The 27,399-nt window shown below is 38.7% G+C and overlaps 1 protein-coding gene across 17 annotated transcripts in view; it reads right to left on the bottom strand.

Moving 5' to 3' along the window:
• fryl (furry homolog, like) overlaps positions 1 to 27,399 on the bottom strand; it is a 74,954-nt gene that overhangs the window by 26,457 nt on the left and 21,098 nt on the right. For 13 of the 17 annotated variants that reach the window (XM_026158880.1, XM_026158881.1, XM_026158867.1 and 10 more), the window contains 31 exons: positions 16,943 to 17,151; positions 16,517 to 16,570; positions 15,318 to 15,457; positions 15,102 to 15,198; positions 13,042 to 13,121; positions 12,644 to 12,724; positions 12,174 to 12,342; positions 11,496 to 11,588; positions 11,300 to 11,398; positions 10,588 to 10,689; positions 8,692 to 8,736; positions 6,146 to 6,249; positions 5,915 to 6,023; positions 5,719 to 5,805; positions 5,460 to 5,631; positions 5,230 to 5,362; positions 4,965 to 5,072; positions 4,632 to 4,869; positions 4,362 to 4,538; positions 4,140 to 4,226; positions 3,784 to 4,052; positions 3,327 to 3,534; positions 2,954 to 3,078; positions 2,814 to 2,871; positions 2,624 to 2,715; positions 2,366 to 2,538; positions 2,088 to 2,248; positions 1,886 to 1,996; positions 690 to 844; positions 506 to 605; positions 235 to 403 (listed from right to left, as the gene is read on the bottom strand). In XM_026158880.1, the coding sequence (XP_026014665.1) occupies positions 235 to 403; positions 506 to 605; positions 690 to 844; positions 1,886 to 1,996; positions 2,088 to 2,248; positions 2,366 to 2,538; positions 2,624 to 2,715; positions 2,814 to 2,871; positions 2,954 to 3,078; positions 3,327 to 3,534; positions 3,784 to 4,052; positions 4,140 to 4,226; positions 4,362 to 4,538; positions 4,632 to 4,869; positions 4,965 to 5,072; positions 5,230 to 5,362; positions 5,460 to 5,631; positions 5,719 to 5,805; positions 5,915 to 6,023; positions 6,146 to 6,249; positions 8,692 to 8,736; positions 10,588 to 10,689; positions 11,300 to 11,398; positions 11,496 to 11,588; positions 12,174 to 12,342; positions 12,644 to 12,724; positions 13,042 to 13,121; positions 15,102 to 15,198; positions 15,318 to 15,457; positions 16,517 to 16,570; positions 16,943 to 17,062 (3,916 nt within the window). In that variant the 5' untranslated portion in view covers positions 17,063 to 17,151. The remainder of the gene's footprint in view (positions 1 to 234; positions 404 to 505; positions 606 to 689; positions 845 to 1,885; positions 1,997 to 2,087; positions 2,249 to 2,365; positions 2,539 to 2,623; positions 2,716 to 2,813; positions 2,872 to 2,953; positions 3,079 to 3,326; positions 3,535 to 3,783; positions 4,053 to 4,139; positions 4,227 to 4,361; positions 4,539 to 4,631; positions 4,870 to 4,964; positions 5,073 to 5,229; positions 5,363 to 5,459; positions 5,632 to 5,718; positions 5,806 to 5,914; positions 6,024 to 6,145; positions 6,250 to 8,691; positions 8,737 to 10,587; positions 10,690 to 11,299; positions 11,399 to 11,495; positions 11,589 to 12,173; positions 12,343 to 12,643; positions 12,725 to 13,041; positions 13,122 to 15,101; positions 15,199 to 15,317; positions 15,458 to 16,516; positions 16,571 to 16,942; positions 17,152 to 27,399) is intronic. The other 4 variants (XM_026158875.1, XM_026158883.1, XM_026158879.1 and 1 more) reach the window with 1 other exon arrangement.

Below are 27,399 nucleotides of genomic sequence, written 5' to 3'. Positions count from 1 at the left end.
ACAGCCGAATTTGAATGGGAAAATCGTGCTTATCTCCCCAAAAAGTCAATCAACAGCAAAAACAGAAACCATATTAGCCGACTATCAAGTTTTATGAGTAAAAATCTTTTGTCATAAAAATAAAAAAAAGACCTAAAATAACTGGTTTCACAGTCAAAGGAAAGTGAGATATTTCAGTTAACGGAATACTTATCATATTACATTGATGTGTATTCATTCAGCAATGTAGCAAACCTGAGAAGATGGGCAAAGTGAGCTCTGGGTAAGTCCTTGCAAGCTCCTCAGACAGCTGGTAGTAAGACACAGAGTAGAGGTGTGGCAGCGGTGAGGGAGGGGTCAGGATGCCATCAGTCCGCTGAATCTCCAATTTGTGGGCATAACGGAAAAGCTTGGGCTCTAGGATCTGCATCACACAAAGAACCACAGATTATTAAATTAATGATTAAAGACCCAATTTTTTCTTTTTTGGGCATCTACAGTATGTGTAGGACAAAGAAATTCTGACCTGTAACAGCTGCATGGACAGTTCATAGATTTCCCTGGAAGAGTCAGCCGCCTTGAACAGAATCAGGTTGAGCAGCACCACAGTGTCAAACTGGTAATCCCTAAAAGAAATATAACACATACGGTATTTAATCACAAGTAGGTGGAACCTTAAAAAATGACATAAAGATGGCACCATGTGGTACCTGTTGTGAAAGACATTGGCAATGGCCCTAAAGCAGCCGGCAGCTACACGACGGGAGCCAGTGTAGCAGCGGTCCACAGCCCAGAACATGAGGTTGCTCTGGTCTGGATTCAGTTCTAGTAGCAACATCACAGCCTCACAACCCAGCTGGTGAACCTAAAGGAAACCACACAGCAACCGTTAAGAATCTCTCCTTCAGTCTACAAAACTCTGTTGAGTTTTACACATAACTTCTTAATATCAAATGAAAAATACCCAGTATTAGAGTTATGAGACTGAGGTTTGCTGTTAACTGCAGAAAACTAATATATACTTTACAACAGCATAACTATAATTAAAACTTTTAAGAATTTGAGAATTAATCAGATCACTTTAACCTACCATTTCATTTTAACTAAGTGCAAGTCATTTATTGAATGTAGACCTATAAACATTTAGCAGGGCTTTGTTGCAGTACTTCTGAACACCACTGTGTGGTGCTAGTGTCAAATGAAGTAAATGTGTGCTACATAACTTTGACCTCATGAAGTCTTGCGTCACAGACTAACCTCCTGCTATCTGTGAGAAAACATCACCACTCATGCTTGGTGACTGGTCATAATACTGGGATTTTGTGGTGTGACATTTATTTAATGACCAGAGACATAATTATTATACTTTAAAAGTAATTAGCTAACATTTAACCTTATAAATATGTAGTGCATATATAAACTTGATTTAAATAGCTAATATAAAGTTTAACTGGATTATAAAAGGCATGATTAAGCTTAGGTTTCACCCACTGTTTAGGTTCAGGAGGAAACGATTGTGGTTTGAAATATGAGGAGATGGCATTCAGACTTGTTTCACTATTGCCACCATGCTTGAGTCACAGGTCTGACACTGAAGGAAACTTTTTGCATAGATCTGAGACACCAGTGGTTTTGACATAACAGCAGTAGTAATGAAACCTTCCTTACAAAATGTCTTTTATGAGCTACCCTGCAAAACACATTAGTTTAAATAATGCAAATTATTTTTATTACACAAACTCATTACATAAACATGGATTTTATAACATTACCCATTATAAAAAAATATTATTATTGAGAGTTTTATTGCTAAAGTTTAATTACTTGTGGATTTACCACTTGTTAATGATAGTTAAGTGATACAGTTTTAGTTAGAATAGATTCAAAATGGCAGAATTTCTCTGACCTTCTTGTCCTGAGAATCCAGGATATTGTCCAGCCACTTGTAGAGGTAGCCATCAGAGGAGAGCCCTACATTGTCAGCTACAGGTCCACAACATAACACTGCAGACATGGCCTGGAACAAACAAAAAAGTTTGCTGGTTATCAGTAAATGCATGACACAGTATGTAAAAAGCAGATTTTCTTGAAATTTTTAGATGTTGAACCTTTAGTGCACAGTACTGATGGCGGTTGATCTGGATATTTCTGTCACTGTAACGATCCAAGGGTGTGAACATAATGCTGAAGGGCCCAGCCCAGTGACTGAACAGCATGAACAGACTGTGTCTCAGTGATTGCTGGGGGAAGATGGTCCTCCTCTGGTTCACTGAAGATAATAAGTAAAGAAATTGATACACAAGGTTAAACTGAGAAAAATTGCTTAAAACAAATGCTTACTTTGTATGCTTACTTTATAAGCATTTGTCTTAATTAAGAGATATACCTGGGACATTCTGAATGATGTTGGCCACAAGCGCGCTGAAGTGACAGCGAATGTCCTTCAGAGTGTCCGAGTCTTTGTCATTCTCAGCCTCGAGCAATTGCCTGGTCAGATCAACATACTCGAGCAGCGTACTATTCAGAGAATGGCTCTCTGAATCCAACCCTCCACTTGCCCTGTAAAAAGAAAAGTTTATAAACTGCATATATAAAAATAAATTCCTAATCATGTGGTTACTCTAGATGTTTGAGGATTACATACACTTGACTGATGACACCAGCATCAGCAAGTAGCTCAAATATCCGGACCAGCTGGACCCTGAGGATGTCACGACGCCTGCGTCGCTTCATGTTCTGCAGAGTAAAGAATATTTGAACTCAGTAAAGTGTGTTTCTATGCACACAGAAGAAATACAGAAAACATTTTCAAACCATCAATGAAGGGCACTTACTTCAGGTCTTCTCTCTAGAGCTTCCTTTATGATGGAATTTAGCTCCTCCATCAATTCTCTGCACAAGAAAACAATATATGTAAGCCATTAAAAAGTCTTTATAATTCTAAAAATGTATAGCAGAGTATAGTGCTCATTACCTGAAGACCATGGGGTTGGTCCTGCCAAGCCCCAGCACAAGAGACTCGGTGATGTCCATGCTCTCAGAGCGCATCATTGGAACAATGTGTTTGAAAAGTGAGGAGGGGGACGGAGTGCCAACAATCTGTTAACACACAGAGCAGAAATGTAAGGCTTAAGTGTTGCAATAAATTATTCAAAATCCTCTAATTTTTTACGGCTGTCAGATTTTTATGTGGCTAGTGTGCTGTTATCATTTGAGACTGTCATACTTGCATTGTGAGTGAATTTCATTATTTCATCCTTTGTGCAAAAGCTCCTAACCTTTCATTTTAAAATATTTATGAATGTGTGTGAAAACCTGGCATAGAGTGTTGCTTATGAAATTGCCACCTTTGAATCATAACTGTAGCCGCTGTCCGGCGTGGACGCCAGCGTCTCAGGCGGGGAGCAGCGGACGGAGCCAGAGGTGGAGGATGAAGAAGACATGGAAGGGGAGGGAGAGGCAGAGCTGCAGCAGAGAATCAGGTAGTTCCTCCAAAGACCAATGTAGGAGTCACTGCTGTTCAGACTGTTGACCTTCTTTGCATTGATGGGGCTACTGCAGGTGGATATTCAGTAAAAACAAGAGATAAATTTTATGTTGAGGGTCAACATAAAATGCAGCTTTAATCAGAATTCTTTTGTCATAGAATTAACCCAGTTAATAAGCATAAGAGTTATGTTTTGTAAAAAAGTACTAATTGCCTAAGTAAGCACATAATGTCATCATGTAGACATCCTCACCCAGTATTCAGAGTCAGACCATAATGAATACACCCACAATGACAAAGAAGTTAAGGAAACCTACTTAATGTCAACTTGTGGGGACAGTAGTTGCAGGCGAGTGTAGGCAAACATCCAGGCATAGTTGATGGTGGTGGGGCAATGTTTAGGTAGATTCTCCTGTCTCAGGTAGCTGGATAAGCTGATGACCCAGGGGTCCTGGCCCTGAGTAACATGGGCAAACACCCAAATGTGCGAGGGGCTCACTACATCAAACTGGTGGCTGATGGGAGAGGAGCTCCACTCTGCTAGCGTCTGCAGATCAATCCCACTGGGACAATACAGCAAGTTGGTCTACAGAGAAGAACAGAAGATGATGAGCAGTATGTACTTTTAAAGGTTTTAGGATTTTAAAAAAAAGAAAAGAAAATCCATTCATACCTGGTCAGCGCCTGTGAGGTGAATGAAGCTCTCCAACACTGATGCACTTAATCTATCCATTACATCAATAGCCAGTTCTTCATCTCCCTGAAAGATTAAGTAAGAAAAAATTGAATGCAATTGTCCTTGCACAAAATTATCATCATTTTCTTTCCATGCAGGTTTAAACATATTTTGCTTCTTTCAACATAACGATATCCCCTGTAAGCCCAAGAAAATTACCTTGCTAATGCTCAGTGCAGTATGAAGAGCTCTGACCTCCTTGAGGACATTGACTGCTAGCCTGCGCGTGGCAGGGCGGCAGCTACAAAGCACCACCAGTGCCAAACCTTCCACCACATGCACCACACCTAAAGGAAGGTTATGCTCCAAGGACAGAGAACGGCCACTGCTTGAGCTCTGTTAAAAATAACATTTAATTTATTTTAAACATGTTTGTCAGGCAACATAAAACCAATGAATACAAACTACACTGGTGATCCAAAAACCAACCTGTGAATCGTGGCTTTTATTGCTGCTCTGCACTGCCTGCTTCCACTGGATGATGAGCTGTAGAAGCATCTTTACTGCATTGTCCAGCAGTGTGGGATGAACGTCAGTCACCTCTCTGACTATGAAGTAGACAAAACCTGAGAGTACATCTTCTCGCCATTCTGGGAAATCCACCATCAGGGCCTGAAGAGTAGTAAAGGCAAGGCCACGCAGTTCTTCATCCATGTGGATGGTTAGTCTAGAGGAGGAGAGAGACCCAACAGGAAGATGGATATTAAAAGACATGATGTGTGCAGCAATGTGTCTGCAGAAAGGTTGGCGGGGATCAATTACTTGGCTAGAAGCTCTATTAGGTCTTGTCTGCTCATGCCATCTGGTATCAGTCTTGGGATGGCGGCCACACACGTTCGGAATAGATCGATCTTTGGCTTCCTCTCTCCCCTGCAGGACAGACAATTTATGAGAACCTGTTAATAGGTCATACAGCACCACTCAAAGTTTATAACTGGGTCAGGGTTTCCAAGCCTTTGACTGGAACTCTAAGTCCTACATAGCTGCATGGATGGCAATAGGAGAGCATAAAGCTGTTGTTACATACGTGATCATGTCCTCAGGCTCCTTGTTGGACATCTGTACATTAGTCATGCTCATGGAGCGTCCCACTTCCTTGTCCAGGTGTCGCAGGATGTTATCCAAGGCTTTTCGTACTTGCGGGTAGTATAGCGACATGCCTAGAAAAAAAAGATGGTGGACAGGTTAAAAGCTGCCTCACCTTCATCAAATGTTAACTCTTATTGTAAATGTCAGCTGTTCAAGACTCAAACCCACCTATCACTTTTGCTTCTTCATCAGTGAGGGTGGTGTTGAGGAAGATCTTTTTGACACGCAGGGTGTTGCCAGAGGGCATGATGATCCCTGTAGTAGGCATTGGAGGTTCCCCGTCTTTCTGCTGTAGGCTGTCAGCAATCACCAAGAAGGCTCGCAAACCGATATTCATCCTCTGGTTGGGCAGAGAGACAAAGCGGATAAGAGATAACATACAAACATTCCCTCATTACCAGAAGCTAAAGTCTTATGTATACATTACCTCTGGATTGATGGTAAAGGTTTTGTGAGACTTGCCCACGCACAGGAGGTCATAGATAATCTCCTTCATAGCAAAGTCCAGTCTTTCCTGTAATAATCAGCAAACCCGCAATCACTAAACCACACCTCATACTCGCCTAATTTTATTTATTTTGCTGTGACTTTAAAGTATGTCATAGTTTGTGCTCCAGGCTTACCTGAGCTATGAACTGGATGATCTTGACAAAGATGTTGAGGGGGGTGTCTCTGGGTACCACACTGCGCGAGCCTTTGGGGAAAAGTGCTGAAACGATGCTGAGGAGTCGACTAGCAAGAGGAAATGGGGAAACTGTTTTTTAGCTACAAGTATTCTCATACAAAGCCTCTTAGGAAGAGGACAACAGTAGTGGGTGGCAAAAAGACTGTTTGTTGGGTACTCTGCAACTGACCTCTGCGTGACAGTGTTACTCTCACACTTGATCCTGATGATATAGACCCACAGCAGTCTGTAGAGTGACTCTAGTGCAACACGGGACATCTTTGGGTCTTTATTCTGTAGATGTCAAAAAAGAGAGAGAGAGAGAAGGAAAGAAAGATAAGCCATCCATTCCATTTTGACACTTTCATTACTTACCTGAGAGAGACCAGTTTGTTGCTGTTGTCTGGAGAAACTTTGATTAAACACATTGCAATGGCATGCAAGAAACTGATGACAAAATTGTTTTGTGAGACTGCTGGTCACAAATTGATATGTGAGCACTGAACATCCACATGGTCTGATGAGCTTCATGCTTGGAGAAATTTTTAAGGTATAGTCGGCAGCAAAAGGAGGAAAATGCAGTATTACGCTGAGTACAAAGACAGTTACTGTAAGCCATGTAGAGTCATCACCGGAAAATTAACTGGGCTTTTGTAAGCAAGCTTTGTAAAATGCAAACATTCAATATTAAATGTAATTGTACATTAGTTAAGTCCTGGAGTACTCATTGTCCAGTAGATATTTCACACTTTTCTTTCTTCCAACTTGCATCCTACATCAGGTATCTATATTAACGGTATACATTTAAAGGGTCTTTGGTTCTTTAGAGCTACCAGGCTGAGAGAATGTGATGTGATCGTAGTGTGAGGGATTTTCCAGTTAATGCCTTTATATTTTTTCACATGATTAACATGAAGTTTTATTCGATATTTGATAAGTGGTTTTAGATGATTATGGCCCACACTTTTCTATAACCATTACGAAATGTCTCATCTCCCATTAGCTTTTCTTAATACACTGAACAAACTAACAAATCTGTGTATTTTTATTTAAAAACATTTAATTTAATATGGATTTCATTTTTAGTTAAATTAAGGATTCTTTATGCTATTTGTCAAAAGTAGCAAATGTCATACTAAATGTGACAAATGCTTTTGTGATTAAGGTGAAGTGAAACTTCCTGTTGTGCAAACACAAAATCTGTCACGCTTTTCGTGCCTCAATGATTGATCTAATCTTTGTATCATCTAGTCACTGAAAGACTGGTACAGTGAACGGCAGGTGACTCACAAGTGCAGCTAAAAAGAGCTGCTCAGTGTGGGCATTTTATTTTTTTAACAACATAAACTCTTGTGATAAGATGCTTTTAAAGCATGTGAATAAACTTTAATAGCTCTGTACTAAATAACACCAATAAAATAATTCAAAAAAAAACTCTTATACATGCACAACATCATCATCATTTTTTTTTCCCCAGTCTAACATTTGGCACTGAACACCAAAGCCATAAACGACACAACAGCTGACCTACTATGGCATTTTTAAAATGTCTTTTACTTTTGTAACATAATCAAGATGCCACAAATCGAGTACAGCCAGTGGGGCAAGTACTCGATTTGTGTGAAGGATTGAAAAAGCACCAGTGAGACTACAGTGTAGCTGTCGCTACATAAACTAAAACCCAACCCAGCAGGCAAACTAAAGGTATCACTGCGATAATGAATACATCATTAAATGCTGAAATATATTTTCCTGTCTATGCCAGACCCTCTGGTAATATATACCAGAAACACATCACTTCTGACATAATGAAATCTTACATTAATATTTAACGTAATTAACAACAGGAGTTTGCATTTTATTGCAGCACTACCGTGTGTCTACTCTTCCTGCATATGCTGTAACAGCTTGCTTGGTATACATGTGAAAGAAAAAGAAGCCACACTTTAAACACTACAACACTGTGGGGCTCATATAGTCATGAACCAGTAATTACACCTGAATCATCCACATATTAAATACGCCTGATGTCTTTGATATCGTCACCAGTCTGATGACTACTATAATGTGCATTCAACGTGCTAAAAAGTACACAAATGTTAATAATTAACCAATTTTTTTTAAAACGACATATTATAGGTTAGATTCTTCTAAACCCTCTCATCACGCAGAAAGACAGAATAATCTCCACCTTTATCAACTTACACATTTATCCATCAACAACTTAAATGCAGTAACAGGTCACGCTAATTTATTAATAATATAAATAGCATACGATAACTTCCTTTACTTTGGCAATAAGTAAGTGTAGTGTGGTAGATGTCATTTCTAATGTTTTCCTTATCATATAAAAGAAACTTTTTCCGCAGGGGTTTTAGTTGTAACAGTGTTTCTATGCTGTGGCAACTAGCTTAAAGATTTAAGTACTTTTCCCACTACTGTGCATCTCACCATGCAAAAATGTATCAACAGTCAAAATGAAATTATTTAACTACAAAGACACGAAAGCAAAACACCACTGCTCATAAACACAAACCAGCTCACCCACAAAGCCTAAAGCAACAACAATAGCTTCAAGTGTGCCCTTCATTTACTGTTTTCACTGAGCAACGCTTCAATGTCACACCAGAGAACGATTAGCCTCTTCACAACTGCACTAGCCTACATCGTGATCAGGACCCTGGACCGTTAAAAGGAAGGGAGCATCAAGCTAGCCACCGTCACCAGATAACTCACCTGCAGCGTCTCAATCTGCTTTCGGATGCTGTTGTTAGACGGCATCTGGAGCGAGCCAACGTGAAAAAAAAGGGTCAAAAAACAGGAGACAAAGAATGTAGGGTTTGGGGAGGGACACATGCAAGTTATAAGCAAAAACGAAGACACAAAGCCTAAACAGATATGACAAGAGCAGATTAAAATCTCTTTACTCTTATCAGTGTGACAGTATATAAATCAACTAAACCGAAAAGAAAAATAATGAACTCTTCAACATACCACTTGCATGTTGAGTAAAGTAACAGTTCATTTGTATTTGATATATTTTGATGTTATTTATTGGGAAAAAAGCAAAGTAAAATAAGGTGTGCTGTGGTTTAGAAATCAAACACACAGAGAGGGAAATTACAGAGAAAGGAATATATGCAAGGCGAACACAAGGACGGAAAAACAAAGGACAAAAAAGAAAAATGCCACAATATTTGTCCATTTCACCTATTAAGCCAATGAGCAGCAACGGCCAATTCAGTTATTCCGCACAAAATCCATGCTTAACAAGTTGTATTTTAACCATGTGGGGTTCAGATTATAAAACAGGGCTGCAAAACTACAGCATAATCTCTGGAAACGTTGTGTGTATTTTTTGTCACTCCATCGTGCATTTACTACATGCAGACATATAAATAAAGGTAAATAACTTGTATAATTATTCAACCAAGTAACATGAATTCTTGACTTTTCGCTTCAGCGTAGAGACAAAAAACTACCTCGCTCACCTGGTTGAATTTGACTTTTACCAAGTATTCAAATGATGCAATTTGTTAAGTGAAGCAGAGCCCTTACATTTACAGCTCTCAAGAGCAGCCACAAGGTTAAAAGCATGACCCGGCAAATCACTAAAATCATCACTACAGTCAAACCATAGCACGAACCCACAAGATCACAGATCTCAATCACAGAATCACTATCAACGCTTGGGAAAATTACTGATTATAATTTTTCAAACAGAGGAAATGCAAAACAGTCACTCTAGTGAAAGAAAATGCTGGAATGAGATCACTGAAAAGACAGACGGGCATTCAAAACCACTGGATAGCAGTAGAAAGTCACAAAGACGCAAAGTGTAATTTATCCACCGGAAGATCAAACAGTCTCCTCAAAGGACAATCAATGCAGAATGGGAAAGACAGTCATTAAGTCAGGCAGTCAGTCAGTGATTTGGTCAATCTGCCTCTGGGTTGAATGGTCAGAAACAGGTTTGACCCCTTTGTAATTGGTTTACGAGGAGTGATTAACAGACCTGAGTGAAAACAGCACTTGAATTAACATAGTATGCATTGTGCATTACAGTTTACATTTCATTACAGGTTTACTTTAAATGTATAGCATATAAAAGTGCTAGAGTCGCATCTTTGAAATTAGCTGTAGATGCACAACCAAATACAATAATTTTTGCTTACACATTTCCATTTTGTCCACTTTTGAGTATATATGGTCCATGCATATTATATACATTAAACAAAAGCTTTACTTTGCTTTACTTTGACATGATCAAATCAAGTGCTATTCCTGTCCAGATCTGGTTTATTGATAATGGAGGGGAAAGCACATTTTGATACTGAGACAGAACCACAGAGCACACCCTTGACAACAAAGACAACATCTTCGATCAACATATCAGTATCAGGATACCAAGATTTTGTTTACTTTGATAGAAATAACCTTTATATTAATTATTTTAAGAAAAAAAAAATTGTATGGTTCCTTTGCACTACCATAAAAACATCAGAATATCATTTTCAGACTTGAACTGAATTAGAAAAAGTGTAGTGACTTTAAAATACCTTAATATAAATCTACTGTTGAATTCAACCTTTGTGAAATGAACTGGATTGTAAAGGATGATGCTAACATTACCTTGAGGTGCGAGAGGCAATTTTGCAGGAAGATGTGCCAGTTGTTGAGAAAGAACTGCTTCTGACTGACACACAGCAAGCATGTCACCAGGGGATACAGAGCCTGGGAAGAAAGACGGTGTCAGAATGAAAATAAACTGGTTTTCTCACGAGGTCTGAATTTTTTTGTATGTGCTTCTGATCTGAAAACAAAAGGTCTCCTACACTAAACACAGACCAAAAGCAAAGACAGTATCACAAGCTGAGACCAAAAGATCTATTTATCGCAATCTGCACAATACTAAAACTGCTGGAAGCATCATCAACATAACATGTTACATTAGACAGGGATGAAAAAACAGAAAATCAAGGCCTGCCTTTAGAAAAGAAAATATAATGGACAAAGATGAGAGACTGTATTTATTTATTTTAAACATAGCATTATCTGGATGATAACGTCAGACTTGGTGGTCTGGGGGAAAAATAATGGTGTTGACAAAATAAAAGAAGAGTGATAAGATAAGATTCGGTTTCCAATAGCACAGCACCGACAGAAGTTAATATTATATATATACACACATATATAAATAGAGAGACATATATAAATAAAATATACAAAAGGGATAAATAGAATAGAGTGTGAGACAAAAAGAAAAGGAAGTGTTAAAAATTTGAAGTAAACAGGGTCAGGGCTGAAGAGGAAGAGAGGAAAGAATAGATGTCAGTGTTATTACCAAAGAGTGCTTCTTTCTAGAACTAAGGTCAAATGTTGTCTGGTAGAGCATCTCCACAAAGGTTTTTAAGCATGGCACGTTGACTTCATTTTTCACCGCCTGGAGGATGAACCGAACATTAGTTTGGCAAAATGAGATTCAGACTTAATGTTTACGCAACAGTCCAAAATTACACAATGCTTTGCTGGTTACTCACAGCAGCGACGGGGATGAGAATCTCGACAAAAAGGCCAGCAAGAGCGTGCTTTATGTCTTTATCCTTCACCTCCAGGAAATACTGGGCACATTCCTAGGAAGGATACCAAGGGCATGCATGTAAACAAGAATGCAGCGGATACAAACTAGCCAAACATCATGAAGACGTGTCATTACACTCCATTTACATGAGTTAAATAGAAAATTGAAAAATAAATAAATAAATAAATCACAGGCCTGGACCCAAGCAAAATATATAGACAGACCTAACCAGTGTGATAAGAAATGCAGTGATCAGACAATATAATTGGGTACAAGATCCTATGGGAGTAAAGGACATAAACCATAGCATGTTCCATTAAGACAGTAGGAAATTCTGATAATGGTACGACAGAACAGCGAGTGTTTTTTTCCCCCAACCACTGTATAAATTTTAATGAAAAAGCTAGTGCTCCATTCACAGCTCCTAGCAAAGCCTGAAATACATTTACACTCAATTCTTGGCAGACCTCACCTCTGATCGTTACTCATTTAGCTATATGAGCCATTGCTACAGAGAGCTGCTGAGTTTGAACAAAGGGGCAGCAGTTTAAAAAGAAAAAAAAAACATCTGGTACAATTCTGCAAACGCATCTAAGTTACACTTGCAGGTATACTCTGCATAAATAGTATTACTTACCTGCATAAACTGAAACGAAGCCTCAAAATCCTCCACAGGATACATTTTAACCCGAAAGAACTTCATGCCCATGATGAGACTGATAATGCTTTGGACTACGTGAGGACTCTGCTCTTTTTGCCTGAGCTCCTTCAGTTCTGTGATGAACTTCTTCCTCACTGCCTGGAACCTGAGCACAGAGGCAGAGATATATTAGCACTTACAAAAACCCTCCTAACAAGAGTTTGTACACAGTAATGTATATAGGCAACATTCTGCCTGGCAATGCACATTTAAATGCAATTACTAAAGAATGTAATTAAATGGTTTTAATTGTTCTAAAATTCAGTTGCAATATTTGTACAAACAAATGTCTAATCCCATCTATTACACTGTGCTCAATTCAGACCGTTTTCTTTTAATGAGAAATGTGAAAAACTGTAAACTATTTGTCCAGTCTTACGCTTAAAGGCACATTTCAGCTTACTCACTTTGACTGTGTAAGAACCCCTATAACCTCAGCGTACAGGTCTGCAATGATGTGCACGTTGCCAGTGTTGGGTCCACAGTACCTGGAAATTAATAAAGGATATGGCATCAAGTCAAACAACTGCTGAATTATTTAACATACATCAAAAAACTATTCACACAACAACAGAAGCACTTAAAGTAACTGTGTTTACTTGCGGTTGACTCACGATGCTGAACAAGAGCTACTTGTGCCTTGTTTAAATGCAAATAATGAGCATTGAGCCAGTCTGCTCAAACACACATAAATAAATGACTGACTCCCTACTGCAAAGCCAAAGAGGGTATATTCATCAGCACTTTTTAGTCTGGTCTTATTCATCTGTGTCACTTCTCTGTCTGGAGTTTGATGCTTACTTACCCCTCTTTGTGTTTAAAGTGCTTGAATGCCAGGTTTAGGACTTCGTGTACCAAAACATCTGGCACTGGATGAAGAGGAATCTGTGACGTAAACACGAAATCATTAGTCTTATTAGAAGCATTGATAGTTCTCATTTGCTACCATTCATTACTCTCCCTTCAGGAGCAAAGCCAAGGACAACTCTGCCCTGGTCCCTAGGGACTGGCTCTTAGTTCAGAATGCTGCTCAGTTCTCAACAGTCCACTTTAGAAACACACTCAGCTGGGAGTTGGTATGTTGCCACTGAATTTATTAACTTTGTGCTCCCTAGTGGGAAAGCTCTGAATAGCTACACTGTAGTTCACTTCTCCACCACAACATAAACAATACAAATATATAATAAAACTGACATGTTAGTCAGCAAATCACTGATGAGTTGAATCAGGAAAAAAAGTACAGTAATTCAAACTGTCTCACAAACGATGACACCAGAAGTTAATAGTATTATTTCCCATTTGTTCCATATTCTTATTCTTGGACTTCACTAGAGCAGCTTTGCATGCTTCACAGGTTTATTTGCATTACCAAGGGGCCTTAGTGCAGCCCCTCAGTGCATCCTTAGTATGAAACAAGCTGAAATAATCCTAAAAATAGGATTGCAACCTCTTCGCGACTAGGAAAAAAAACTGGTGGTTTTGTTGCCATCAGTAACCAACTGCAATTAGCTAAAGCAACCAACTGATTGCCCAGGCTGAGGATGCAACCCCTTGGGCGAATACTTTCGATTGCAAGGTGGTTGTACAGGTCCCTTGATACAAGGCCACCTGTTTCCAAACACGGGCAGTCTGACTCAGACTGATTGCAATTGCTCAATAGTTTTGCAAAGAACTGTGGCCTAATTTATAAACTCAGACAGACAACAAGCTGCAATCAATCTGAGTCAATCTGAGCTGATCTTGTCTGGAATCTGTCTCTTTTACTAGTTTGCTGCCAACTGGTTGCAAACTGGTTGCATTGTGGTTATATTCTTGTACGAAAGCCAGGGTTGCCGAGCGTTTACCTCATTTTGCAGTTAAACTGCCATCCCGCAGAAAGAATGCCACCACATGTATAGGAATTTCTGAATTGCTACTTCAAACATAAATTATAGGGTTTCCACGGAATACTGACTGTGAGTAGTTAACGTGAATTTCTGTGCATGTCATATGCAACAAACTGACGATTTTCACCGATTCATTCCAATTAATCGTAATATTATCACAAAAAGATGGTGTGTAATTGCCAACATTCAAATTGCAAGCTGATAGCAGACTGACTCCATCTTATTGCCATTTTATCAAAACACATTAGTCAAACAAAGTTGTTGCTCATACTAAAGTGTTGCTGTGGCTTTAACCTCCTTAGAAATTTACTCTTCCACCTTTTGTGGAAGTTTGTGAAGTTTTGCCAAAAATCTCTCTTCTGTTTCTCATTGTGTTGTTGTGTCAAAGATTGCAACAAGTGGTTGCAGACTTGGTCTGTGAAGCAACCCATTGTCACAATAATTTTGGTCATGCAATGATTTCCAACCACTGTTTTTTCTAGTGTGACTTTACGATAAGCCAACTATTTTCTGATTTGCTGCTAATCTCAAATAAAGGGTTTGAACAGCAGAGCCAGAGCCAAGAGTATGAATAACTGTCTAAAACCAAGTGTTTTAACCAAGCTGCTTATAAGAGCAGAGAATAGTTGTTTCAACCAAACAACTGGGTGCAACAAAAAGGTGGATGAGTATACTGGCTATTTATGTAATAAAACTGTACTTCATAAATCAATTACAGTGAGAAGTCTTCAATTGCACAGGAAATGCATATCTGATATACAGGACATATATCCAAAGTAACAAGGCAGTTCTACATGCAGTAAAAATATACTGCATTCTCAACCACTCACTCACTAGTTACCAGGAAACGATCGTGTCAACAACAGGTCAAATAGGTGACTGCACTTCTTCTTCCATATGTAAACATTCGTCAACCCGACTGGTAAATTGTTTTTATAGGCAGTGTAAATCATTAAACACAGAGTGTCAGGTAACTCACCTGTTTTAGAACTTCCACTGAAACTAAACAAAAAATGAAATCTATGGCTAAGTCCCGACGCTCCAGAAGGTAATCTTTGTCCCGATGCTGTTCATCTCTGCAAAACAGGAAATATAATAAGTCAAAAGATAATCCTAAAGTAATCATTTTTGCCCATAATCTTTTTGTTCGAGAGAAGAAGGTTAAGAATGAATGAAACAATGATAAGTATCTCACCCTTTAGACTTAGTACTCGAGCGAGGCCTGTACTCATAAGACTCGTCTTCAGTGCCACTCTGCCGCCGGTACCAGTCAAACAGTGTGCGCAATAGGGAGGGCAAACAGTGTTCTGCTATTGAGCTCATAGAGCTTATTAACTGGAAAACAACAACATGCTTGTTATAACAGCTGGCTATTCCAACGAAAACTACACAAAATCAGCATTTGCACGATTCAAAAACTTAATCCTATACAGATTACAGTACGTGTGTAGAGAAGGCTGCTCCACAAGCAGTACTTATAACTAATGAGGAGCATTTAGGGTGAGTACAGAACACTAGTCTTAACTAAATTTCAGGGCCTTATTTAGATGTGTGACATAAACTTTTAGTTATTTCCTGGCATAATGCACCTTTGAGCATTTAAAGTGCAAAGACAGAGTGTAAGTGTCTAAGTCATAGTGCAGTGAGAGAAGACATGCAAAACACTACAAACATGGCTTTATTTAATGCAATATCAAATTACATCACTAAAAAAACAAAGCAGGACTGTATTTAAAAGCAAATCGAAAGGATTCCAAGAAGGCACACATGCTTCTGAGGCGTTTATGTCTAAGACCACAATAACTTGCAGATCTCAGCACTGTGATTGCGTCAGTGATCACGTGAGCTGGTGCCTTCTGCCTCTGCATTAACAGGTCAGCACGCATTAACAATTTAAGAGTATATGCACATTTGTGTGTTTAAGGTTCAGCACAGCATGATGAGGAGGGTGGTTGGATGACAAATGCCATGCAGGAGAGTTATACAATTCCTCTCTCTGCCCTTATGGTGCCAGGCAGATACACTCCAGCACCCGATGCTGATTTACTGCTGAGGATGACACAGCGTTTCTACACTCTCACTTTGGCGCTCTCTATACTCATTTTCTCTCCCTCACTCACAATGGGGACAGCTGGATCTATACCACCATATCCTCATTGGCTTTGTGTTGTGCTGAACAAAGCATTCTGTAGCAGGCGCGCCTATTGTATAGAGTCCTGCACCAGCTACAGATGAGGGACAGACGAACCATTGAATGAAGCATTGATTGGGTAGAGCTGGTGTTTTAAACACAGTGCGCACACAGAGGTGTGACTGTTGTTTGTCCACGTAGGAAATGAAACCGTCAAACTCATAATAAATGCATGACATAATCTTTACTACGGCTGAACTGACCTGGTCAAACTGTGAGTCTTCTCCTCTCTGGAGGGAACGGGACAGGGGTTTCTCCTGTTAAAGTATTGGAGAGAAAGAGACAGAACGAGAATTATTGTGTGACGAGCCCAGCAGGGATACTTTTGTTAACAGCATGATAGCAGATTGCTTGGCCACTATTCAGCTAGTGAACCACGCTAAAATTCTTGACAGCAAAGTTAAGACTTGAGGCTGCAAATATTAACCTGACAGCAACCTAATGTAAAAGACATTAAATGTACAACAATGCCGTTGCTCATTTACAATAACATTTGCCTGACAGTTAAAGACTTGGCAGTTGGTTGCAAAACAGAAGAGGCTGTCTCAGCAGTATATTGCGTCACATGTTGTGCATTAAATTACATTTCCTGTGTTTCTTTACATCTACTTTACCCCCTGTGGACTCACCAGCGGTTCAGCCATCACCATCTCGATCTTCTTCTCAGCCAGCACAGCAAACTCAGCAAATAGACTCTTGATGACAAACTCCCCGGGCTTGAGCTCAGGGTCAATGGTGATGCTCGACATGGCGGCGATGTTGTGTTTCTCCCACGAGAGGGGGGTCACCGAGGAGGGTGCACGGCGTCTACTCACGCTGCTGCTGACTGGTGCAGAAGCTGCAGAGGTGCCAGAGGGTAGAGGTTAGGAAATAATACAGTGAGAGTCAAAGCAGCATGGTCATGTTAAGAACAAGACTCTTGGAAAAAATGCAAGGTCATGCGCTCGTTCTAATCCAAACACAAGCTCAGACGTTTCCTAAAGAGGTAAAATGACTGAAGTGATGAGAGAGCAATTGCAGCGCCGACTAGAACAAACATACAATTTCCATTTGAATCGTGTCTGTTTTTAGAAAGCTCATTTTCTAAACTCATACTGCACATAATGGGTTCAAATCACCTGAAAAAGCAAACACAGGGATAATCATAATTCCTATTAGAGCCATGTCATTAGTTATTGTAATCTATCCTTAAAAAAAAAAAAACCAACTAAATATTTTGTTTTCTAAATCTAGAATATTACACACCAGCTCTTTCTGCTAAATTAGTCTGAAATGACTAGGGATGGGTACCGGTATCCGGTGCCATGACGGCATCAGTTCTGACATAAACAGTAGTAACCAGACTGAAAAGCAGCGCACATTTCGGTGCTTCATTTCGGTGCTTTTTTTCCCCTGAGATGTGATACACTTTAGATTCTAGCCAATCATTTTACGTTTCCAAGGATAGTAGGCGAGCCCAGGTACGTACGTTCTTTTAGAGCAGAGCTACAGGTTTAAAATGCCCAAGGCGAAGCGTCAAAGTCTGGCTGTACTTCACAGCAAAAGATGCAAACTCAGCAGCCTGCAACAAGTGCTTAGAGCCGATACTGTGATACTGTGCAAAGGAGGTAACACCTCGAATCTGATGAAACACCTGGCGACGTGTAGCGTTTTTTCCAAAACCGAGAAATGCGCCGTATTTGATAGCTTGCTGCGAGCCCTCACACCGTGCACATTTATTGCGGGTGTGGTGCCTGTTATCGGACCGGAGTTAGCAACATCCCCCAAAAACCCGAAGAGGAGAGTCCTGGCACCTAGCCGTTCTTCTCTGCGTGAGTAGCCTAATGATGTTCGTGTGTAATTCACGTTGAGTACGCTAAACACTTTATTACATTAATGCATGTAAGGTGAACTAGCAAACTAGTTACATGCGACTGTCTTCTTGTTTGATGGCAGATACTCCCTTCACCCTGGCCAAAAAGGCTAAAATGACCAAAGAAAAAGTGGAAAACAGTTAAACATGAGAGGTTTTTGGACAAAGTTAGTGTTTTTTCCATTGTTTAAGCACTGCTTCCAGCCAAGAGTGATACCTTATATGCCCTATAACTGCAGAAAAGGCTAACATTGCTATCTTTTTACAAAAAAAACCAAAAAAAAAAAACAGCTAAACGAGAGGTTTTTGGACCAATTTTGTGTTCTCCATTCTTTAAGCACTGGTACCATTTCAAAAGTACCGGTTTGGTACTGGTATCAGATAAAACCTAAACGATACCTATCCCTAGAAATGACTATACCTTTTTTATACTTTACACATTTATTTATGAATCTACTTCTCTATTGTGATCAAAGGGAGCACACTGGCTACACACGACAACTTTAAGGCATAGTCTGATTGGGAAATACCCTGTGTTGCTTCCTTGCCAAGACATTAGATAAGGCTGTTGATAGCAGGCTCATATTTGTATGATAAACATGAAGCTGTATCAGCAGAAGATTAGCTAATGTTTTTACAAATACTAGAAAAGAGCTAAGTAGCCATCTCTTGCTTTTTTTCCGCAGAGGTAGCAAAATTCATAAACCACGACAAAAAATGCTTTCTAGCTCATTTTATTTATACATGCTGAAATGATAAAATCATTGTATGGGTAGTTATTTGTCAGACTAGCTCTACCTTGACTTGTTCAACAGAGGGATGAAAGCTACTTTTTTGTGATGGTCGTATAAATTCTTCTCTTGTAGCACAACATGTCCATAAGCAAATTCTGCCAATGTTTCATTAACACTACACCCATCTGCTTTTTAACTTTTATTAGCACACCAAACCTGTTTAAATACAGATTTGTAGCTCTATATGAAAGAGAAAAAAAAAATCAGTATATTCCAAATATTTGCCACCACTGAGATTAAGATAGTTACAGTTAATACTGAAAATACAAAGCCAGTAATGGTAAAGTTGGAAAAAAAAAAAAAAAGACCAACTATGAAGTATCATAGAGGAGTGACTTAGATAGACAGATGGCCTGCTATACATTTACCACAATATTGACCTTTAAGGCAAAACTAAATAAATTGTAGTGGTATCTGATAGTGCAGTGGTGTTCTCCACATTTTTACGGGATTCCTTCAGTAGACCATCTTTCCTGAAACATATTTGACTTGGAAAAGCCAGGGCACTCTGCAGGTTTGCATGTGGCACAGAACATTTGGTTCTCTTATTCAAATGTTATAAGCAAATCTTTAGAAGAGTCTTAAGCTATGGCTGAAAAGCTAGAGCATGGATACACTTCTATTTTTGTCTGTCTGGCAAAAATAGAAGTGTATCCATGCTTAATGCAAATCCTATATACAATAAGATGAAATAAACACAAATCTCAAACTCAAAAGCAATAAATATCACAGCACAAAGGTTTTTACTCCACTACTCAAGGTTCAAATTATGTTCCATCTGACATAAATAAATAAATAAAAAAATCAAATGAACCAAAAGGTTTTAACAATCTCTATAAAAGGAACATATAGTGGTGTTTGAATTTATGCAACTGCTGGGACACAACTTCCAGTCTAGTCTTCAATGATCTCTGCTAAGTGTATAGTTGACAGTGAATGGCCCCTTAGCCTCTTTCCCTCCCAAGAAAGCCCTTGTTCTTTCTCGTCCTGGTTATGGCCACTGATCTTGATGCTAAATCACTAACAGGCTGATTCACGTCATAGAATAATGACAGCAGTTTTCAAATTACTCTTATACTGCAGCATAGGTAACCAAAATGTTAAATTATGCAGCCACCAAACACTACTACACTCCTGAATAAAACATACTACTTTTAGTCACATTTGCAATCATTGAGAATTTATTTATTCACTTGCTTTTGCAAGAATGCAGTACAATTTTGATGGTGAGAAAAAGCAAAACTTCCAGAGAAAATCTATAAGGAGAACAGGGAGACATCACTGAGCTGTCTCGCCAACGAGTTCCTCATTACTTGTACCGAAACCAACTCCTCCACCTTGAAGTGCAAGTAGTGATAGCAGTCCCTGTTCTGCTATGGGTTTGGTATAAAACCACATGAGCCAAGTTCCCACCGATTGCAGATGTTTGTTAGAGAAGCCATCAAAACAAAATCCTCATTGGCTGGTGGGATGTAAATTTTGAGAGAATGTGGCACTATAATCACTTTATCTCACTTATCCTGTCTTAATTATCCGAAAATTAAACTTGATTGACTCTGTAAAGGATTTGAATTATATCAAAAACTCCCACAACAGAGAAAAGGTCTGCACAGAAGTGCTGGAGCTACCTGGTAAATAAGAGGGAGAGAATTCACTGACGGGGAAAAAGTGAAGCGGAAATGTAAAAATATATTATCCACGCCAAGAGAGCCACTGACGTTAGATACGATGTAAGTTCAAACAACATCAATCTCAAACCTTCTGTGCCTCTAAGAGACTACCTGTACAAAGTTACACTGTTACATGTATCATTTACTTGATAAAAATATAAGGCAAATGTAGTTCACGTCAGTATGCAGTAGAAGGACCACTCTCCATCACATAGTGCAAAGAGATGTGTTGTAAACCAAAATCTGCAACCACCATTCAATGAACTGAGATTCCCAGTGTTTGTGTGTATGCATGTGTCTGACACACATTCCTTTAAGGTTGATCAAAAGAGGATTAAAAGGTGGGAGTAACTTGAGGTATGGAACAATGTGCAGGCAGGAAAATAGCAGGACACCGACCGTGAGCACTCATGGATGTAAACAAGGCTGGATTTTAAACACTTACTGGATTTGGCATTTCTTAGTCCTCAACTTTTGTTTTCTTACAAAAAAAAGGGAGAAAAAAAAAAGAACAACAACTCTATAAAACTTAATAATCATCTTTTTTAAGTGCAAATGAAAGTAGGGAGGTAGAAGAGGCAGCGTAGTAGCATGTATTGTGGTCATGCTGTCCAGCAGCACAGAGAGTCTTTCAAACATTTCCCTCTTTGTTTACTGTGCTCCACCAACACCCCCAGTGATGTAACACAGCTAGCTCCTAATAGCCAATCAGTGTTGCGTCCTTTACCCCCTCCATCCTTTTCGCTCCCACCCCAGTCCAACTGGATTGTGTATACTCCAACAGTGTACTTTTCCAGTCAATGAGAAAAACAAAGCAAGGCATCCTTTTTTGGGCCAAGTGTCTGCATTGCTCCTCCCCCCTCTCATTCTTTCTCCCTAGGACATGCCAGTCATTAGTAGGATGCCAGGCTATGACTCTCTGCTAAAACCAACAAACGCACAAATCATAGCAGAGAAATTGAACGAAAAACAAACAAAAAAAAAACCCCCCCAAACTATACGGTTGTTTACAAACTCCTCCAGAATTTAGGCTAACTGAAAGTTTATTAACAGAGTTTTTGACTAGGGTAAAAGCCAAAGAGTAAGTGCATTGTGGTTAATGTACCTATTATTATTCAACTTTGATAGTGAGTAAACTGAATGAACTAATTGTTGATTTGATTACCGCAGCTCTCTGAGCTCTCCAGCTTTTACCTCCTTTGGCTTTATTGCTCTTCACTGCAAGCTGGCTGATTTCACATTAACTTACACTGCTTTTACAAGAAGCAATTAAAGTATTTTAACAAAACATGGATATTTAGTGATCACATATTGCAAGAGGAAGCAATACAATAAATTACTTTATTAGTATTTTGTCACACCCTTTGCCCCGAAGTCCTGTTTCACTTCTCATTCAAAGCCAAATTTCACTTCTGGCAAGTCTAACTGTCAAAGCATGTTTAAATGTTAATCACTGGAGAGAAGGGGGGGGGAAGCAATACAATATTGTAGTATTAGTAGCGTTGAACCACATGTATATTCCATATCTCATCTGAATGCAAATGAGTTATTTTAAATGAATGTTCAACACTTGATGGCTCTGCAATTCCATATTTAATAACTAATGGAGAATCTCACTTTAAGTTTAGTTTACTGCTTTAGTTTACTACCAGAGTTACGTAACTGAACTCTGGTATCTCAGTTTCTAAGAACATCATGATCTCAGGGTTAGACAGTATTGCAGTTACACTTCTAATACGGAGAAATGTTGTGCTTCTGCTAAAACGCTGCATCAGAAAATGCTCAGCGTGTTTTGTTGTGTGAGGCCTATAAAAAGTGCTTAAGAAATTGAGCACCCTGCAGGATTACACAACTATTACAGCAGTGGCTCCACCTTGTCACAGTTAAAATAAAGCCCTCCCAAACGCCTGCTCATGAACACTGGCAACAACAGCACAAACACACACATACGGTTGGAATGCAGAGCTGAGGGTGCGTCCTTTTTTCTTTTTTTTTTTTGAAACAGAGACAAAAGACTTACTGCTAGGGTTTATGTGGTGCGGCAGTGCCAGTTCTGCCATTATGTCTCGACATGCCGAGTTTTTAACAAGTTATTACTGGTGTACTCTTCACCATTATACCTTCCAAATAAAAGGGAATTTGAAAGATACACTGGAAAAATAAATGTATCACCAGAAGCTGAGGACACTTCAGTTCAAAAGAGATTAATTGAGAAACCAATAATGACATGTTCCATCATGGATGAGCAATATTCAGCAATTAAAGGCCAAACTTTGATTTCATTGAGTGTTTTAATTAAATTATTACTGGATGTTGTAATGGAGAAAGCATCATACATGCATTTAACTTAGGAGCCCTTTTTGCTATGAATAATAGTAAAGGTAGAAAGTAGTTAAAAAGGGATAAATGGAACAAAGTTGTTTACTCAACAGGTAGATGTTTTACTGCAGAGCCTTGTATTTCTGTGTGCCCTCACATACTTACAATATCTTGTGTTACTTACTTGGAAATTTACAAGTAAGTAACACAAGAAAGACAACTGTGTTTAAGGGTAACAGCCCCAGTTAAATGCATTATAAACTCACATTTTCAAATACAAATTATTTTTGGGGGATACAATCTATAATTCTTCAAGTATTCTTCAAATACTTTTTTTTTTAAAATATAAAAGTCTTCAAGTAGGGGTGGGAGCGATATAAACGATATACGATAGAAACTATATAAATTTGGCCAACGATAGAGATTTTGACTATATAAAATTTACCCGACAAATAGACTCCTTGGTGATAGATTCAAAATAGAAACTGATAATTGTGTTTTTTGTGAAACAGAAGAGGAGGATTTGGACCATCTATTCTTTTTGTGCAATTTTATACAAATATTTTGGTTGGATTTTCATACCTGGCTTTATTCCAGTGGGATTCAAATTACCCCATTTACCTTAAATATGATAATGTTTGGAGTGTTTTTGAAAGAAAAGAAAGCTAATTATGGTGTTAATGTGTTATTAATCTTGTGCAAGCAATTTATACATAAATGTCGTTTTCTTAAGACCAAACCAACACTAGCTTACTGGAAAAATGACTTAAACCTGTTGGTTAAATCTTTGACTTTAGTTAAAAAGAAAAAGGCTGCTTTTTTTGTTTCCTTTTTGGAAGATTTTGATTTAGTGAGTTAATAATCTGTTAAATTATGTGACCCCATCTTTATATTTTCTTTTTCCTAATATGTAAGGAATGTTTATTCTCTGAATGTGTAATATATGGTGCATTTTGTTTGTATGTAAATTTTACTAATATAAAAAAAAAAGAAAAGAAAAAAAAAAAGATTTTGACTATACCGCTCTATCGCGAAAGCGCATGTTGTTGATGACATCAAGCTGCGCCTGTTTTGGTCGAAAGCATCGCAGCGGCTACAACCATTATCGTCTGCAAATTATGCCGGGCGAGAGTGATAGCAAAGAGATGAAGCACTTTTGAAATATGGGGAAAGCCAAAAACTGCGCTTCCTCCACTTCTGTAACATTGATTCATTAATGTTGAATTCTCTTGCAGCTGCTCTATTCCCATGTTGTTGCCGTATATTAATAACTAACCTGAATGAATAATCTCAGTTGTTCTCCTGACTGAAGTTTGCCCCGTGTATAGCATCCTGCTATGCGATTACATTTGTCCCTGACCACCAGAATCCCTCACGTTAACTTTTATCGAGTGGAAAAAAAGTTGCCGTTCATCCCCCAGCTTCACTGTGCTAATGTTATGCTAACATAGCTGTGTCGCTAGCAATCACGTAGCATAACATTATATACCAGGTAGTCCAACTTCAGTAACCCTGCAAACACCACTGCTGTTTAGTTTCCTGTCTTCGTTTATGTTGGAAGTGACAGCAGAGCTGTACGTTTTAATTAGTTTCAAAAATCTCTCAGTCAGAGAGATTTAGGTGGAAACTAGCGAGCTAACTTCCTGTTAACTTTAACTCCGTTAAATTTAATAAATTCTGTTTTCATGGATGCTTGGATGTTAAACTTAATTGTTAAACCTGCTGAAGCAGCAACGCTGATGATTTTATTAAAGATTAAAGAATTTAGACCGTTTTTAACTCTCAGTGTTCGTTTGACTTTGGGACCTGAAACGGACGGAGTTTTGGACCCAGATTACTCCGCTAAGCTCCTCACTATGGCAGCCGTAATGCTGACAATCCATCAAAACATTTTTTAACAGATTTCTGCTCGCCAAAATCGGTTCGACATCAGTAAGCACAACCAGAATTCATACATAAGGCACACTCGATTTTTGAGAAAATTAAAGGATTTTAAGTGTGCCTTATAGTGTGGAAAATATGTTATACAGAAAAAAAGAATATATCGCAATATATATCATTACCGTACATGCTTCAAATTATATCACGATATGGATTTTAGGCCATATCGCCCAGCCCTATCTTCAAGTATTTGCTACCTTCAGGGAGAGGATTGAGACTTCCTGCAAATGTGTCTGGCTGGATGTTTACCATTCTTACATATTTCAAGGGGGGGGGGGTTACCAAGGTCAAACAATAACTGCTATGTGTTTCATGAAAAATTTGTCTTGTGATCACTGCAACCACACTCTCCTCGATTTTATAACTCACATATCCGTTTCAGGGTTAGGGGGTTCTCGCCTCTCCCATCACATACTGGGTGAGGAACAGGGTAAACACTGAGCAGGTCACCAGTATAAAGACATTCAGGTCCATGGAACATTTATTTGGTTAACCTGCAAATCTTCAGACTGTCTGACAGAATAAGAGCACCTGTAGCACTTCTGATGCAGACTCAGAGAGAACATGCAAGGTTGACAAAAGAAAGGCTCTTGAAAGGGGACATGTTTCTTTTCAAAGCCAATGAAAACAGTTAGACTTTGTGCATTCTACTTTTTACAGATGTAATGCTTTTTTCCTGCAGTGCATTTGTGACAATTTCAAAAGATAGAAGTTCAACAAGCTCTCGTCCGCCTAAAAAGCTAGAAATAACTTTATACATAATTTTAAAGGGAGTTAATTTCAACACATTTTGGATGTTGCTGATACAAGTTTGCATTCTAGAAATTTAAATAGCAAACTTTTACCTAGTAGACTAAAATGACTGTGGTTATTAAATACCTAGAAACTTGTGTTGTGGTTATGGCAAACAGAAATGAAGTGTAGGTCCAACCTCGACATTCACTTAGCTAGCTCAAATTGTGCAAAATAAAACATCAATTATGTTAAAAGCACTAGATTGTATATCTTCTGGCACATAGTGATCTAAATGGCTGGCTAAATCCTCAAATATACAGTCATTGAAGTGGGGTGTAGCACATCTGTTCATGTTCACTGAAGCTTAATACACAAATTTCTCTTTGTTGGCACTCTTTGTTTTTTGGCCAGCATGCCTTTGCCATAATACACGGAATCCTGACTTGCAGAAATGGCTCCCAATAACAAGAAAACAATTTAAAAAAATAAATAAATCAAAAACTGTGATATTCTAATGCATCGAAAATTGTTAGAACTAATTAAAATGAATTTAACTGGCATGCTGATCAAAATACATAATTAATAAGTCAGTATTTTGTAACCACATTGCACGTATCTAGAAACAATATCAAAATGCACAGCATACACGGCATGAAAATTGACAAATGTTATAGCCATCAAAACTGACAAATTCCACTATGGGTGTGAGTGGCAGAGAGAAACACAGGTAATATATTAGCATATACAATTTTTTAAAAAAAGTGTACGGCCCTATAATCAGTCTCAGTCTTTTCCTCATTTGATAATATAAACAGAGGCAATGCCATTTAGCATCTGCTACTGAAAAATTGATAAATAATGTGCAAATCAATCATTTAAGTCCAAACCTGAATGATACAAATCTAAATTTAAATTTTAACCAAAACAGAATAAGTCAGGTGATTAGAGCCCAGCAGATAAGCCTTTAAAGAGGGTCTAACTATTCCTCTTTCAGACAAAAGGAACAGTGGCTCAGAGGTTGTATCGCTGGAGAGACAATATCTTTTTGATTCCTGATATATTATGGGCTGCATGGGAAGCTAATAATAGGAGGCAACCAGAAGACAGATCAATAGTAGAGAAACATTAGCTGGCCCAGAGGAAAGGAAGAAGAGGATAGCGAAACTAGGAGGACGGGGAACAGAGTAGATAGGGGAGCACTCCTAAGGAAGCGCTTAACATAGTAATTTGGATATTAAAATCAGGGGTGCGTCAGCCGCATTTTAGTATTGGCGAATTTGCTTTGATGACTCCGGTGGCATGCACTGATGTCAGCTGCTGATAATTCGCTGTTGTGGCTCATAAATTTAGAAGTCCTTGAATCCTTGTGTTTTGAGTTCAATTTCATAAACTTGCAAAACAAGGTTTCTTTGTTCCCTTCGCACAGACGTGGGGAAAAATGAAAAAACATCTATATCTATATTGACTGTTACGCAAACTGTTAACAACAGCCAGCCGAAATAACAATATTAACATTGATAATATATCTGTCCAAAATGTATAATCAGTAAATGCAGATAGCAAGTTGATAAATACAGAAAAAGTAAAAGAAAGTTAGACAAGATCTTCAAAAGAACAGAGGGAATACTTCATGTCCATCTGTGTTATGTATCAGTAGATGCTCATCAATAGAAACATTATCTTTGGGACATCCAGGAGCCAGCAGAATGATGATGAGTGCAGGAAGAAGGGCACTCTGCTGAATGAAGACTTTAATTGCACCCACTTGCATACAC

Source organism: Astatotilapia calliptera, chromosome 23, assembly GCF_900246225.1.
Source record: "Astatotilapia calliptera chromosome 23, fAstCal1.2, whole genome shotgun sequence".
In the NCBI taxonomy this organism is placed as follows: Eukaryota; Metazoa; Chordata; class Actinopteri; order Cichliformes; family Cichlidae; genus Astatotilapia; species Astatotilapia calliptera.
Note: the sequence above shows the minus strand (reverse complement) of the source record. Positions and strands in the feature narration are given on the sequence as shown.